Source organism: Camelus bactrianus, chromosome 25 (genome assembly GCF_048773025.1).
Source record: "Camelus bactrianus isolate YW-2024 breed Bactrian camel chromosome 25, ASM4877302v1, whole genome shotgun sequence".
In the NCBI taxonomy this organism is placed as follows: domain Eukaryota; kingdom Metazoa; phylum Chordata; class Mammalia; order Artiodactyla; family Camelidae; genus Camelus; species Camelus bactrianus.
Window position 1 is genome coordinate 38,834,372 of NC_133563.1, and position 16,420 is coordinate 38,850,791.

At 55.2% G+C, this 16,420-nt stretch overlaps 1 protein-coding gene across 8 annotated transcripts in view; it reads right to left on the bottom strand.

The window, feature by feature from the left end:
* Positions 1-16,420, bottom strand: part of ARHGAP39 (Rho GTPase activating protein 39) — a 45,186-nt gene extending 28,766 nt beyond the window's left edge. For 2 of the 8 annotated variants that reach the window (XR_012502169.1, XM_074352740.1), the window contains exons 1-3: positions 16,030-16,420; positions 9,363-9,531; positions 1,319-1,753 (exon numbers count right to left, since the gene is read on the bottom strand). Coding sequence is in view for 7 of the 8 variants with exons in the window: in XM_074352740.1 (XP_074208841.1) it covers positions 1,319-1,753; positions 9,363-9,478 (551 nt within the window). In the remaining variant the exon portion in view is untranslated. Of the gene's footprint in view, positions 1-1,318; positions 1,754-9,362; positions 9,532-9,809; positions 15,986-16,029 lie in introns of those variants that run through there. The other 6 variants (XM_074352734.1, XM_074352739.1, XM_074352736.1 and 3 more) reach the window with 5 other exon arrangements.

Sequence of the window (16,420 nt, forward strand, 5' to 3'; positions counted from 1 at the left end):
CCTCACTGACTGCAAGTCGCCACACGACACCCAGGACACTTCTGGAAAGAGGACACTCAGAGGAAGGCACTCCCAGTCCAGAGCCCAGAGTGTGGGTGAGGGATGTATCTGCCAACAGAACCCCAAAATGAGCTCAATCCCCTCCCGACTGCCAGGATGAGCCAGCAACTGTCACAGTCTGACACACATGCATGGTTATCTGAGCCCAGAGGTTGTCAGATCTGCTGGACAGGAGGGAGCAGCCCAGCTGCGCTCCACGTGGGAACGACGGAGGGGCTGTTTTTAAAACTCACCCCAACACTTTCCCCTGGGTGCCCACCCTGGCTCCACGGCGCCCACCCACGGAGGCTCCACTGCCTGAGGGCAACTCCCACACAGCCTCTCTGCCCAGGGGCTCCCCCGCCAGTATTTGGCCCACACAGCATACAATGAGGAGCAAGTGGGACCCACAGTGGGAGTCAGGTTCCAACTGCTCTGTGATTTCCACCCACCCTGAGTGAAGTCCAGCAAGCCCCAGCCCACCCCCACCCATCCCCTTCCCGCCAACCTGTCCCTCCCGGCCTCCAAGTTCCAGATCCTCCCTGGCTTCTTTCCGATCACTTCCTGACTGGCAGCCTCTTCGGCTTCACCAGGCACATGCCGCCCAGCCCCTCCTTCTGGACCTGGCCCCTAGAGTGCTGGGCCCGGGTCAACTCTGGGCCCTGGAGCAGAGCCTGCCAAGAGTAGGCTCTGGGGTTCCAGGCACCCGGGGTGCAAGCATGCACGGGACGGGCTCTGGTCGACGTCGCCACTGAAAGCATGAGGTGCACGCTCGAGAGCCAGGGGGTGTCCAGATGTGTACAAGGTGCCCCCTGCCTTGCTGTTCACCCATCCAGGTAGGAAAACAGCCACCTCTGCAGGCGGATGGGGCAGTCCACTCTACCCACTGCCTGGTTACCTCAGTCCTTCACTGTGAAACAGGGTGACACCTCGGTGCCAGCTGGGGCCAGACTACAGACCCCCAGGGACCTGCCTCCTGAGAACAGGCCAGGCTGCCTGAGGAAGGCACCCCACCATCGCAAGCACTTGGGGGGCTGCCCCCGGGGCTCCTAATGCCAGGTTCGCACCTCCTGCAGTGGACTGAACCAAACATGATGAGCCAGAAAACCTCCAGCCCCGGACGCCCCGACAGCTGAGTCTGGGAGAGAAGAGCAGAGTGTCCTCACGTGTGTCCCCTCTGCAGAAGGACAGAGTGCGGGCCCCTCCTCCCCGAGCAGGCGGTCCTACCACCCGGGGACCAGGGTGCTTGCAGGCCTGCCCGCCCCGGGCCCAGCCTCACCTGCCGCTCTCCTCCTTCACAGCCCCAAGAGCGGCCGGCCGGCCGGCCCTCCCCAGCGGCTCCTGCGCTTTGTCGCCTGTGTCCAGCTCGGGCTCCAGAGATGAGCTGGTGCTGCCGTCCCGGCTGACGCTGCTGGCCCGCCCGGGGCTGCTCTCTGCCGAGGCTCGGGGGGACTCGGTGTTCTGCTTCAGGGTCTGGAGCTTGGCCAGGGGGATGATGTCGCAGTCCTGCGGCCGGTGCCACACTGTGCGCTGCGTGGTGGCGTTGTAGTAGTAGAAGCGAGACGTGTTGGGGTCGAAGAGCTCCCACCACTGATTCTCGCTGGTGCGCTTGATGCGCACGCCGGCTGGGGGGTCCCACACGCACTCGCCGGTGACAAGGTTGGCGTACATGCGCTCTCGCGTGCGCGGCTCGATGATCTCCACCCACTCCAGCCTGCAGGATCAAGGGCAGCGTCAGCAGCAGGACGCGGGGCTGGGGGCCACACCACCCACCCTGCACCCCGCTGGCCCCCTCCCTGCCAGCCATCCTGCCCAGCCTGCCCAGCACCCCTCGTGCGTAGACCGGCTCACCCAGCGCCAGACTCATTCTTGCATCTCCCAGACTCTAAAGCAAGAAATCTCGTCACTTGTAAAATAAAACCAATGAAAACCACAGTTCCACCCTCGATTTTCTAAGCGCTCATCGGGCCCAGCCCTGGACTGGCCTAGGGTCTTGGGTCTGGTCTTCTCTGCTGGCCACATCTGGAGAGGATGTCCTGGCTGCTCTTAGCTGCGGCCACTGCGGGCCACCACCACCTGTCCACTGGCAGCAGGAGTGGACGCCACCACCACTGCACCGTCCCGGTTAGAAGGGGTTTCAGGTCCAGCAGAGCTGGTTCCTCCCAGAGGCCCCTGAGGGCCCCCTGCCCTGAGGACATGACTTCCATCCAGGTAAGGCTTTTAAAAAAAAAAAAAGGATAACTTGCACAACATTATAAACTGCCTATAACTCAATTAAAAAAAAATAACTTGGAAAACAATGTAGATTACAGCTATTTATAATAACAAGGCATTTTAAAGTCGATGTGTTCGATACTAGGGTGTGCTCCAGCTGACAACTAGTATATTTTTACTGTGTCCAAGTTGCCACAGATTGCTCTGCAATGTGGACACACTGTGTCCACTGTTCCCTGACTCTGTGATGGGCCCAGCCTCCACCACTGACCTGCCCCTCGTGCAGAAATGTGCTTCCCAGCAGCACTAAATGGACCAGCAGGGAAGGGCCTTGCTTCCCTCCCAGACAGAGCATTTGGCCCTCCTGCCTGGAGCACCCTTGACCATCGGCTGGCCATTCTCCACACTGAGGACTGAGCAAACTTCTAAACTTGGGAAGTGGGTACTTTAACTGAGAAACAGTGGCTGCTCGCACTGCCCTCGGATGAAAGGCCCTCCCAGCACAACGCAGGGCCCTCAGCCTTCCATGGTGGCCAGCACTGCTCACGGGGAGCCCCTCGCACTGTGGCCAGAGAGCACCAAGAGCCCCACTGGGCCAGGAGGACAGCGGGCACACTGCCCGAGGGTTCCTCACCACAGGGATGAAGGCAGGAGGCCCCCACAAAAGCGCCTGGAGGCAGAGGCCTGGGGACCAAGCCAGGAGCTGCGCTCTTGCTCACGGGAAGAGGGACACCCTGAGGGTTCTGGACAGATGGGCTGACTGGCGCAGACAAGGGCAGAGGCTTCGGGAAGGCTGGCGGGGCTGGGGACAGTGTCCAAGGGTCCCCAAGGCACCTGCGGCCCCCACCTCACTCCTCACCAGCCACCTGCTCTCCGTCCAGTAGAACAGAGGGCACACACGGCCCCAGGAAGGGCCATTCCCACAGAGACGCTCGGAGAACTGGACCGAACATTCTGAGCCCCAAAGAAGTAAGAACAATTCTTATTTCTGCCTTAAGCACACTTTCAAATAAATTTAATGGTTACAATTCTCTCTGAATAAAGAACAGCGTGTTCCCTTTCAGCATGCTGGATGTGCATGTGGGCAGGGCCTGCCCCCCACAGCACTGACCCAAACCCCCAGGGACCCAGGACTCCCCACAGCCCCGACCCAGAGCCCCAGAGACCCAGGACCCCCCACGGCACTGACCCAGAGCCCCGGGGACCCAGGACTCCCCATGGCACTGACCCAGACCCTCAGGGACCCAGGATCCCCCATGGCACTGACTCAGACCCTCGGGGACCCAGGACCCCCCATGGCACCGACCCAGAGCCCCACGGACCCAGGACCCCCCATGGCACTGACCCAGACCCTCGGGGACCCAGGATCCCCCATGGCACTGACCCAGAGCCCTGGGGACCCAGGACCCCCCCACGGCACCGACCCAGAGCCCCAGGGATGCAGGGGCAGGGAGCACGCTGGGACCTGGGGACAGCGGGGCGGGACCAGCAACTCTGCGCAGATTGGAGAAAACGTGCCTCACCCTAGGGTCTGTGCTGTCCACGCCCAGCTCCCAGTCAGTGGGGACTGCATGGTACAAGGATACAGGGTCCCCAGGAGCGTGATGAAAACAGTGCTGACAAATTTGACACTCCCATTAAAATTATGCTTTTAAAATATGAATAAATAAACACTGGGTGGGGAAAAAAAATGGTGCTAAAACTGCCCCTGGGGGCTTCACTGCCAGGAGGAGGGGTATGGACCTGCTGGTGACGGACTGACTGACTGCGGCGGCCCAGCCACACCCTCACAGCTGGGTCTGAGAAGACTTATTTGGCAACAGTATCTAAAATGAACTTGGAAGGAAAGAATAAGCCACCTGGGGACAGTGGTGGAAGGATACAAGATGACGCAGTTTCACAGCTGTGACGCAGGTGGGGGTGTCACACAGGGTGGCCGCGTGGCACCTGGGGCTGCAGCCTCTCCCCAGTGCACTGGGCATGCTGCTCACCAATGGATCTGTCTCTTTCCCCAGAATCTTGGAGACGTTTACTTGCTGACAATGATCTGTTCATGTATTTATTTCCCAGAACAACCTACTGAGTGCCAAGTAGGCACCAGGTCACCAGGTGGTCTACCAGGTGAAAGGGAGGCAAGTGCGGCCAAGCACATCCCCTGCCCTACAGACATCCCACAGGGGCGCAGGGACCGCTCCCTGGGAAAGGCCAGTCTCCTCAACAAACGGTGCTGGGCAGCTGGGGATCTACAGGCAGACGGGCAAGGCTGGGCCTCGCCTCACACCACACACGGAAGCTAACTTCGGGTGGACCAAAGGTCTAACTGTAAGAGCCAAACTACAAAACTCTCAGAAGGAAACACAGAGGCAACCCTCTGTGACTCGATTTAGCCATGGATCCTTAGACCTGATACCAGAAGCACAAGCAACAAAACAAAAACAGGTAAACTGGACTTGACCAAAATTAAAAATGTCTGTGCCATGAATAACACCGTCAAGAGAGTGGAAAGACACGCACAGAGATCTGCAAATCACACGTCTGCCGAGCGACTGGCGTCCAGAGCACACACACAACTCCTACAGCCCAGTTTCAAAACGGGAAATCTGGACAGGCGTTTCTCCAAAGAAGAGGCACAAAGAGCCAACAGCACATAAAAAGGCGGTCACCCTCACAAGCAGTCAGGGAGAGGCACAGCGACCACCGTGAGCCCACGCATGCCCGCAAGCTGGCTGGAGTCACGGTATTTTAAGTCATGTCAGCAGGTGTCGGATGTGGAGCAACTGCAACCTCTTTGTACTGCTGGCAGGACGTAAGATGTTAGTGCTGAGTCTGCGGCTCCTCACCAAGTTCGACACAGAGTTACCAAGTGACCCCAGCCCTCGGCACACAGGAACAGGTCCACACAGGACCTGCACATAAATGTTCACAGCAGCATTATCTATGCACAGCCAACAGGAGGAGCGAACCGCACGTCTAGCCCCTGATGAGTGGGTAAACAAAGTGTGCTGTACCCACACGCTGGAGTGTCGTACGGCTATGAAGAGGAAGCCCTGACACAGGCTACAGCATGGATGAACCCTGAAAACATTATGCTGAGTGAAAATGCCAGGTACAAAGACCACTATTGTGTGTTTCCATTTATTTAAACTGTCCAGAACAGACAAATGGAGAGAGAAGGTAGATTAGTGGCTGCCAGGGGCTAGGGGAGGGAATGGGAGGGACTGCCAATGGGAAGGGGTTTCTTTGTGGGGCGGTGAAAGTGTTCAGATGTACATAGTGAGGATGGTTGCACAACCTTGAAAGCACTAGAGACACTGTATACTTTGAAGAGTGAATTTCGAGGCAAGTGAATTATGCCTCGCTTTAAAAAGGACTGCCATCGGCAGGAGCCCAGCAGGCATAGGGCGGCAGGTGGGGCACTTGCTGCAGGGAGCAGAGAGGGGCTGGGGCTTCATGAAGGATGGTGGGTGTCTGGGACCAAGCACGCACACCAGTCAGTGCCACCGGGACAAGCACGGAGGCCAAGGGGCAGCACTGACCCATGGGCTCCAATTGGAGTCAGACCTGGCCTGAGCGAGGCACCTCACACCCAGGACCCTGGGCCCCGCAACCCTCAGCTGTCAGGCCTGCTCAGCATCAACACCACCACCATGCACACCTGCTCCTGCACGTTTGTTTGCAAACGATGCGACGGGCAAGGGACTAATTTCCGAAACATACAAACAGCTTATACAACTTAATATAAAAAAAAAAACGAAAACAGTAAATGGACAGAAGACCTCAACAGACATTTCTCCAAAGAAGACATCCACATGGCAAACAGGCACATGAAAAGATGCTCAACATCACTAATTGTTAGAGAAACACAAATCTAAACTACAATGAGGTATCATCTCACACTGGTCAGAATGGTCATCATCAAAAAGTCTACAAACAACAAATGCTGGAGAGGGCGTGGAGAAAAGGGAACCCTCCTACACTGTTGGTGGGAATGTAATTTGGTGCAGCCCTTATGGAAAACAGTACAGAGATTTCTTAGAAAACTAAAAATAGAGTTACCGTATGATCCAGCAATTCCACTTCTGGGTGTCTGTCTGGAGAAAATTCTAAGTCAAAAAGATACATGCACCCCAATGTTCACAGCAGCACTATATACAATAGCCAAGACATGGAAACAACCTAAGTGTCCATTGACAGATGATTGAATAAAGGAGCTGTGGTGTATTTATACAATGGAATACTATTCAGTCATAAAAAAAAGAATGGAATAATGTAGCAACATGGATGGACCCAGAGATCATCATACTAAGTGAAGTCAGAAAAAGAAAGACAAATATCGTATGATATCACTTATATGTGGAATCTAAAAAAACTGGCACTAAGGAACTTATTTACAAAACAGAAACAGATTCACAGACACAGAAAACAAACTTAGGGTTACCAGTGGGGAAAGTGGGGAATAAGGATAAAACAGAAGTTTGGGATTTGCAGATACATACTACTATACATAAAATAGATAAACAAGGACCTACTGTGTAGCACAGGGAACTATATTCAGTATCTTACAGTAACCTATAATGATAAGGAATATGAAGAAGAATATATATATATATATAAAACTGAATCACTTTGCTGTACTCCAGAAACTAACACAACATTGTGAATCAAAAGATTTGATGGGGCACAGTATAGCTCAAATGGTAGAGTGCATGCTTAGCATGCACAAGGTCCTGGGTTCAATCCCCAGTACCTCCAATGAAAAAGTAAATAAATAAACCTAATTACCTCCCTCCTGCAAAAAAAAAGTAATAAAATAAAAAGATTAGGGTTTTCTGGACACATTTGGTGAAAATGTTAAATATTTGCAATATAAATTATAGATAAAAGGTTCATAACCTTAATATATAAATTTGAACAAGGAAAAAACCAAAAATACTATAGAAAAATGGGAAAAAGATAAGAACAGACAATCACAAAGTGAGCAAAAGTTCACATGGAAAAAGTTCCACTTCACCTGGCGTCGGACATAAAGCCCAAGCCACAGTGAGGCTGGCTGCCCCCAGGCGTCTCATCTGGTCCGGGCCCATCCTGGGAGGCTGTGACAGACAGAGGGCACACACATGGGGACAACGGCACAACGTCTCCAGCCCAGCAGCCCCTCCTGGGTTCCCTGCAGACACACCCCCAACAAGACAAAGCAACTGCAGAGTAACCGCTGCCACCAGGTAGCTGCAAAGGACAGGGGGGCCTCAGGACAGAAACCCAGGAGGTAAACCTGCAAACTGACCTGCAAGAAGTGGGTAGGGGTGCAAGAGGGTCTGAGGGGTCTTTCTCTGAATGCACCTTTTGGATAGTTTTGTCTTTTAAAACATGTTAATATTCTACATGTTTAAAAAACAAAGTGAATCAGTATGATTGGAAAGCGAGAGAGAAAAACCTCAAACTGAAACAAATGAACCCAACTGCACTCCAGTTAACATAAAAACCACAACAGGAAGGGAAAAGAAAACTAATCCAAGCAGCCTGTGAAGAGGAATAGACTCCATTCCTGCTCTTGGGTGGAGTGTGCACAGGGGCTGTGTGCAAATAAACCCCAAATTTTTAAGTAATTTTGGACACACTTTCAGATGACACTCCTGGGAGCAGGGCTCTCCTGCAGGAAAAGGATGACTGCAACGGGACACGGCAAGAAGATGCCCTGGGAAGGGGCCGGTGTCTGTGTGAATGAGCATCTCTAATGTGCTCTCTCTGTGTCCACATGTGTGCGCTCATGAGCACACGCCTTCTCGTCTGTCTGCTTACAGGGCCAGGAAGCAGACACACTGCAGGAGCCATGAGCACACGGAGCCCCTACTCTGGTTCTGAGACAGTGTGTGCCCTCAGGAAGCAGGTCCCCTCAGACAAACAGCTGATGACGGGAAGGGGGCAGAACAAGATGCAGCCCGTGAACTGCAGGAGGGAGGCTCCCAGAGTCACGGGGGCCAGCCTGCAGGCACCCCTGGCCCGCCCTGGGTAGCATGGGCACCAAATAAGTAAGTGCGGGGTGAAAACAAAGGGACCCGGGAGCAGGAAGAGGGAAGGGGCTCGGCTTGCGGGATGCAGGATACAGGATGTGGGACGCTGATGGCAGCCCTGGAATCAGTGCTGTGGTTGGGAAGCTGGCATTCTGCACCCGCCCAGGGAAGCCTGGGTCTTGTAAGAAACCGTCAAAGCACCAGACCTGGGGAGGAGCATGGTGGTGGGGAAAGCAGCTACTGTCCGGAGAGAGCAGACAAGCGCAGACAGCCACTGCCGGCACTCTCCTAATAAATCATCAGACAAATCAAACTGAGGGCTCTATTGTAACAAAGGCGACTGTTACCTTAAAAAGTGTCCGTGTCACAAAAGGCAGAGAAAGAAAGTGGAAATCTTTCAGGTCACAAAAAGTAAAGGTGATGTGTGCAGATGAGAGCCACTGGGTGAGCTGTGCTGGAGGGGCCGGGAGACAAGAGGACGGCAGGGAACCTGCTGCCCAAGCAGGCCCCGACGGCCCAAGGGCCGAAGCCTGGCAGCACAAGTGCCCACGGTGACCCGACCTGGGGGACTCAGCAAAGGCTGGGCCGGACACGCGAGGCCCACCCGAGGACACTTAGCACAGCTCATGTGTGGAGGGAAGGGCAGCACACCACAGACACCAGGGGAACCCAGGCAAGGGGACCCAGTGTTTGGAGCACCTTTCCTATCCCTGCAACTTGGTGAGTTATTCCCAAAGAAAGCTATGAATCAGAAAAATCAAAATGATCTTCTGTGGCTTCTGCCTTGGCATGGATCCATGCCCGGTGGCGTGAGGAGCGGGGCCAGGCCACCGGTGGACAGGGAGTCCAGCCCAGGCAGCCAAGTCCCCTGGCCCGAGGAGAAGCCCTCCTTCTGCAGCACGTCCACCACAGGAGGTGGGACCACCTGGGGACTGTGCTTCCACAGGGACACCAAATTCAGAAGGAGCACCAATCACTCGGGAAAGGAAAGTGGTGCCGGGCACAGGAGAGTGGGTGGGACAGCTGACCAGTGGAGACACCTCTGAAGGAAGAAAGGGCTCCTCCTGCTTTGCTGGTCCCCTGGCACCTCCGCCTCACCTGGTGCTCGATCCTGGAATCCGAGACTCCGGCCCGCCAGCATGATGGCTCTCACATTCGTAGTCCTGTGTCTGGGACATGGCAGCCTTCTCCCGAGGACCCAGGTGGACGGACATCAGCAGGTCATTGGGTGGGACGCCCCTCCAGCATCAGTCAGGAAGGTGCTGCCCTGCGAGAGAGCGGAAGTCTGTAAGCACGTTAAGTTTGGAAAACATCTCAGCACGCCTTTGGGTTTGGGGAACCAGTGACAGCCCAGCCCAGCCCCTCACAGCCCAGGTCACCAGCAAGACTGAGGCACACCCAGGCTAGAGCCAGCCTCCCAGGTCCCCGAGTCCCGGCCAGCCCTGGGCAGTGCACCCAGGCCCCCTGCCCACCAGCCCTGGGCAAGCCGCCTGCCACCTTTGAGAGCAGAGTCCCTGCCTGTCAAACCCAGGCAACACCACCTACTTGGCGCTACCACGTCCACGTGCGAGCAGCACATGGCACGCCTCCGACTGGTCACACTCGAGGGTCGTTGGCACGCGCAGGCTACCTGACTGAGGACAGGCACTGTGCTGACGTGATGCACGTACAGGAGAAAGAGGCCCTGACGCCACCCTCCAGTGCAGCACACTCAGTTCCTAGGAACCTTCAGAGCTGAACGTTGAAAGTAAAGTAAGGCTTTTAGGAAAAATGCAGAAAAAAATCTAGTGGTCTTACAGTAGGTGCAGATATCTTAACCAGACACAAAATACACTTACCACAAAGGAAACAATATATTGGACTATAACATTAAGGACCTCTGTTTATCGGTGTTTGTTTTGCCATTGTGAATAAAAAGACAAATTCAAGGTGGGAGGCATTTGCTGCATAGAATATGTACAATAAGATACATACGTGTGCGTACATATGTGATCTGACAAAGGACCATTTACAGAACACATAAAAATTCCTAAAGAAAAAAAAAAAGAAAAAAAAAGGACAAAAGACTTTAACATACACTCACAAAAAAAAATGTCTAAATGGCTAATAAACACATAGAAACATGCTCAGCCTCATGAGTTGTCACAGAGACACTACTTGAAAGTGTAACGGAGTACTAGCCTGCCCCCAAAGTGGCTGAAATGGAAAGAGCCTATCCCACGCTGGCAGCAGTGTGGGGCCACTGGGGCTGTGGGAGACGGTGTGGCCCACTGTGACGCGGTCGGCCGTGTCTCTGCTGTGTTGCACATACGCTGCAGCCCTGCATCCAGGGCTGCCACTGCCATCGTGGGGGCCACCAGGAGTACACACGTCAGTTCACCAAGACGTGCACACAGTGTTCCCACACTGCTCACAGCAGCCGGGTGTTCTCCCCAGCAGAATGCACACTCAAAGTGCAGGCAGGGGTCACCCCTGGTGGGTCACTCAAAAGTGCACGGAGGGGTCACCCCCAGTGGACACTCAAAGTGCAGGAAGGGGTCACCCCCAACAACCTGGGTGTAGCTCCCAGGGAGTGAGAGGCAGAAGCCAGACACAGTACGATTCCCTCACAGAAGCTCCAGGTCCGGCATGCTGAGGCCCTGCTGTTAGAAATCAGAAGCAGCCCCTCAATGCCAGGTGGGGACAGGTGGGGCCAGGGGCAGAGCTGCTGTGGCACGAGTGCTGGTGACAGACGCTCTCGGAGTTCCATGCCAGTGCTTCCACAAGCACATGCCTCACTTTAGTAAAGCATTCGAAGAAATGCGGAGCAGGCACATCCCCGGGGCTCCCCGTCCCCACCTGCTGGTGTCAGGACAAGGCCCCCCTGGAAGAGGCTGGTCCACCAATCCTAACTGTGCTACTCGAAGGGAGAGAAAACCAGTTTAGGGCACGAGGTGGTGACACAGCTGGCCAAGGGCCCAAGGGGAAGAGACACTGCAGGCCCATCAGACACCCTGGCTAAGGCCCAGACGGACTCAGCACCCAGGTCCAGCCTGACTCAGCCGGCTCAGAAGCTGGAAGGTGCTACCCTGCAGGAAGTGCTGCCAGTCTTCTCCTTCCTGCCACTCACAGAGCCACAAAGACTACTAGGAATGCAATTTTTTTTAAAGGGAAACAAAAACTAACACAACACTGTAAATCAACTACTCTTCAATTAAAGAAAAGAAAATAAAAAAGTGAAACAAGTATTGACTTTCTTGTACGGCATCAGTATCAAAAACAAAAAAATTAAAACACAGCAGTGTTAGTGAAATTTTGAAAAACTAAAAGGTACCTACCCTAACCTGAGAGCAGCTCAAACCAACCTCCTCTACCTGCTCATCCGGTGGTCTTCAGCCACCTGCCCTGGCTCATCTGGAGAGGCAAGGCCGCCGCCTCGGACACATCGGTGCGCTCGGTGTCTGGGGGTCAGCTCCTGACAGCCTCCTCCCACCTGGGACGGACACCTCACCTGGGTGGGCCAAAAAGCCCTGGGCCTGAAATCAGGCAGGGTTAGCCCTCCAACTGCACTCTTCATTTTGGAAGTTGTTTTACTCTTCCAGTTCCTCTGCATTTTCATACGAATTTCAGAATCAGCTTCTCAGTTTCTACAAAACTGCCTGCATCCAGTCTACACACTAACACGAGGAAAACAAGAGACACAGTGATTCTGAGCCCCCCGATCTGCTAACCTGGTCAGCTCTCCATTAGTCACAACAGTTTCCTTCAGCCACGCTTCGCAGTTTTTAGTGTAGAGATCTTGCACATATTTAGTCAAATTTACCTGCATTTCATATTTTTGATGCTAAAAAATATATAAAACAATTTCCAATTGTTTGTTACTAGTACAGAAATACATAATGTTTTTGCATATTGGTCTTTGTACCTGTGACAGTGCTACTAAACTCACTTATTCTAATTGCTCCCCCCACTTCGCAAGTTTCATTAGAATTTCTACACAGACAACCACGTCAAGCGTGAACATAGTTTCGCTTCTCCCTTTCCAATACGGGTGATTTCTTTCTTTTTCTTGCCTCACTGCAGTGGCTGGAACCGCCATGAAGGTGCTGGACAGGACAGTGAGAGGGGACAGTGCCTCACCCCGATCCTAGGGGAAGCAGCCAGTGTTTCACTCTTGAGCATGATGTTAGCTGTAGGTGTTTCATAAATGTCCTTTGTCTAGTTGAGGAAATTTCCTTGAATTCTTAGTTTGCTGAAGTTTTGAAAATTAGCAATGGGTATTGAATTTTGTACAACATTTTTACCATGTCTACTGAAATGATCGCATGACTTTTCTTTTTTTGGTTTGAGAACAGCTGGATCCTTCTGATCAATTTTCTAACATTAAACCATTCCTTGGACAAATACCAGCTGGTTGTGATATACTGTCCTTTTTATGTATTGTTGCATTGGATTTACCAAATTTTTATTGAGAATTTCCCTGGGAGACTCAGTCTTTCCCAGCAGCAGCCATCCCCTCGTTTGCTGTTGCGGGTGGGGCTCATGTTTGTCACCGTCTTTGTCTTTGACCCCTCAGCTCCGCAGCTCACTCCCCAACTCCTGCCATCCTGTCTCTTCTCTGAGCCCCTCTCTATGAATTTTCAGTGTTGTGCTCCCTCCGCTTCCTGGGTTTGCTCTTCTCCTGCTGTTGGTGCTCATCCCTCCCTCCTTCTCCTTCAGTGTCTACGTGAGGGGCCCACGTGGTTCCTGGTCACTGCTCACCTAAAAATAAGGGAAGGGCCAGGGCTAAGCGAGGGGCCTCCCACCCAGTGTGTCATTCCAGGATGCTCTTCTGCCACATTTCTTTACAGGGTCTGCTCTGGAAATGAGTTTCTGGTATTAGGACATTTTTGGGTTGCAAGTGACAGAAACTCAACTTAAATGGAAGACAGAGCGGTCTGCCCCTCGCAGCACAGGACAGCCTGTAGTCCCAGGCGCACCGGGCCCTCGTCTGTGCTCTGCTCAGGCAGGCTCCCTGCACCATGCAAGCAACACCCCTGGCCTTGGCCAGCAGTTTCTTCCCGCTGGTTCCAGCAAGAGTCTCCTGGTTTCTGAGTGACCACTGGGGCCTCGGTCTCAGTCGTGCTGCGAGGGGCAGGAGGGAAGGTGGCTCCATGGCCTGTGGGAGCCCTTCCGGGGTGATGTCCACCTGACCGCAGGTAGCTCACCGCAAGGCGAGTCCCAGGAGGGCAGAGGCCGGTTCTCAGCCCCCACAGCAAGCAGGTTGCAGGCCCAAGGCACTGCTAGAGGCCAACACTGGCACAGGGAGTGCCATCCCCTCTCCTTCCCCTCTACCCCTTGGAGAGGGTGTGGCTGGGGCAGCTGGGCCTCCCTCCTCCAGCTCCTCTCTCACCAATGCCCACCCAAACCACAGACCTTCTCCCACCAAGCAAGTGTCGCCACTGGGGCCCCTGAAAATCTTCTGCTGGGGGAACCCAACCCAACCCGACCCTGCTGGCAGCGCTGGCTCCTCTTCCCCTCTGCCCAACAGCCTCCTCCCGCTGTGCTGTCCCTCAGACTCATGGTAGATTAAATCCTGTTCCCTCTCTTCATTCTTTTTGTCCATTTCAGTGAGTTTCAGGGAGGCAAGTGGAATAAACAAGTCTCTACCCGGCCATCACTTGCAGAAGGCCTACGTTTCACTCTCAATGCTGTTTTTAATAAGTTTTCCAAGTTCTGAACAATGAGTCCGTCTCAGCTTCATGTTCTGAAAGCCCGGCTCTGAGCTGGAGGCACAGAGCCCCATTCTCCCCAGCAGCGAGGGCCAGACTGGCTCAACCACACCCGCCGCCTGCAGCGTGCACACTGACACCCCATCCAGGGGAGGGGCCTCGCTGTCAGGGTTAAGATCACGACCCAGCCCACCCGCAAGTCACGGAATCCACCGCGGGGCAGAACCAGCTTCTCAGACCTTTCTGCGGAAGGGCGTCGGAGAAAGGACACTGCTGTTTGGAGTTGCCTGGACACCACAGACTGTGGATCCTGGGGGCTGCTGCCCCTCAAGGTGCTGGAAAGCCGCTGCTATGGGGACAGTACTTGACCTCTGGCCTCAGGGTCACATGACGGGCAAGCAGGACACACAGACCTGCTATGCTTACCCGTGGCGGGCATGCCTCCCTCACCAATAAGCTGCACCAGGGCCCCTGTGGGCTATTTAGAGAGAACAAAATCTCTACCGTTTAGAAGCCAGTGGCCGGGACACAGGAGCTGGGCTGTGACACCCGTGTCCTTCCCAAAACCCTCCACCAGCACAGCACCCCTGGCTTGGGAGGAGTGAGGGCGGGTGGCTGTGACAGTGTCTGGAGGAGGAGCCAGCACTGTCCGTCCTGCACCCATGGGAGCTCCAGTCCCTGACCCCCTCCAGGCTGAGCCCCCGGCCCTCAATGGCCTCAGCCCCGTAACAACGAGGGGGCTTCAGTAAGGAGGGTGGGGGTGGCGCAGTGACCCTGGGCACTGGGACAGGGCCGGGGGTCTCCCCCTAGGAAGGAGGCCAGTGCATGGCGAGGCAGAGGACGTTGTCCTTATTACTGAGGCCTTGCTGCGGCTGTTTAAAAACCCACTGAATGAGAGCAGTGCCTTCTGATCACTGCTCGGCCCCAGGGCCTGCACCTCCACTCAGTGGAACGAAACGGCTGGCTGACTTGATGGAAGGCAGGCTCCTCTGAACAGCGCAAGTGTGTGACAGGCACTGGAGGGACCTGGCAACCGAGTGCTTGGCTGCGGGCGGGTGCGAGGGCTCCTCTCACTGCCACTCCTCTAGGCCCGCCAGCCGGGCAGGGGCATCTGTGCAGTCCCTGCCCTGACCCAGGAGGAAACAGAGGGTCCCTGAGGACAATAAAGCTCCTGAAACTATCAAGGGACAACTGGAAGCACAAACAGGCACCCTGCAAGCAGGCCCACGGAGCCAAAAAATCCTGAAGCCAGTCCACTCCATTCCCACTTGCCCGAGTGGGCCACTGCCACGCCCGGCCCAGCCCCGCTGGCCCCACCCGACTTCCCATGGTCCGGTGCAGAGATGGCTGGCGCCTGCCCTGTGCAAGCCCCCCTCTTCGCTCAGTGACTTCCATGGGCTTTTACAACTTACTGATGAGGGTGTCTCACTTGCCTGCATGAGTAATTTAATGGGAGGCTGGGGAAGGAAGCTCTTGGGGCCAGGCCGCCATCCCACACTTAAGTTCCTTCCTGGCCGACTCCCTGCAAAACGCTCTGCACAGACCCCTCACTTGAAGGCGGTTCGTTACCTTGAAAGTCTCCGTGGGCTGGGCCCCCAACCCCAGGCCCCTCAATGACCTTCCAGGCCCCAGGGTCCCAACCTCACAGCACACTGCCCACTGTCAATGCAGCCTGGGGCCGGCTCCGTGCCATGTGCCCTCGGCTGCTCTGGCTCAGTGGGGATGAGGGTGCAGGTGGGGCAGGTCCCGGTCAGAGCCCTGGGGACCCAGGTCCCTGGTGACACAGGTCCCCGGTGACACGCCCTGTGGGGAGAGGTGCACAGACAAGTGCTCAGTACTCCCTGGAGGTGGCCCCTCCCTTGCGGTTGGCGCTCCTCCTCCCTCCGCAGATCACGCCTCTTGAAGAGCACCTGGTACAATGAGGCCAGTAAACACACGTGGAAAACTCACAGACATTCACACTGGCATGACAACAGCTGCCCTCTGCCAAGTGCCCAGGCTCCCAGCAGCTGCACACACGCCCGCCTCTCTGTAGACCCTCACCACGTGGCCCGCTCCGCTGTCTTTCCCCTCACCTCAGAAGGCAGGTCCTGCTCGGTGCTCGTGCCACAGACGAGCAGAAAGTGGTCCAGACCTGCCCTGTGCTGAGACTCAGAGCCGCGGTGGGACCGCCAGGATGGCCGGCAGGCGGGCCGTACCCAGAGCAGGATGAGATGCAAGTGCCTGACACCATGTGGGGCCCCTAGGCCTCGCTGTCCCCCTACCCCCAGGGCAGCCGCTTGCTCCTCCCCCGCTCCACGCTGCAGGACAGTTCCGGTCATAAGTGGGCGAGAAGGTTCCCGATTCCAACTTCCTACGCGAGTTCTGGAACAGAAGACTCTCTGTGCCGGCTCCTGATGGGGGTCTGCGGGAGAACGAGCCCCAGGAAGCTGCGATCTGCTCCTGGGCCCAGCATGCTCCTCCCAC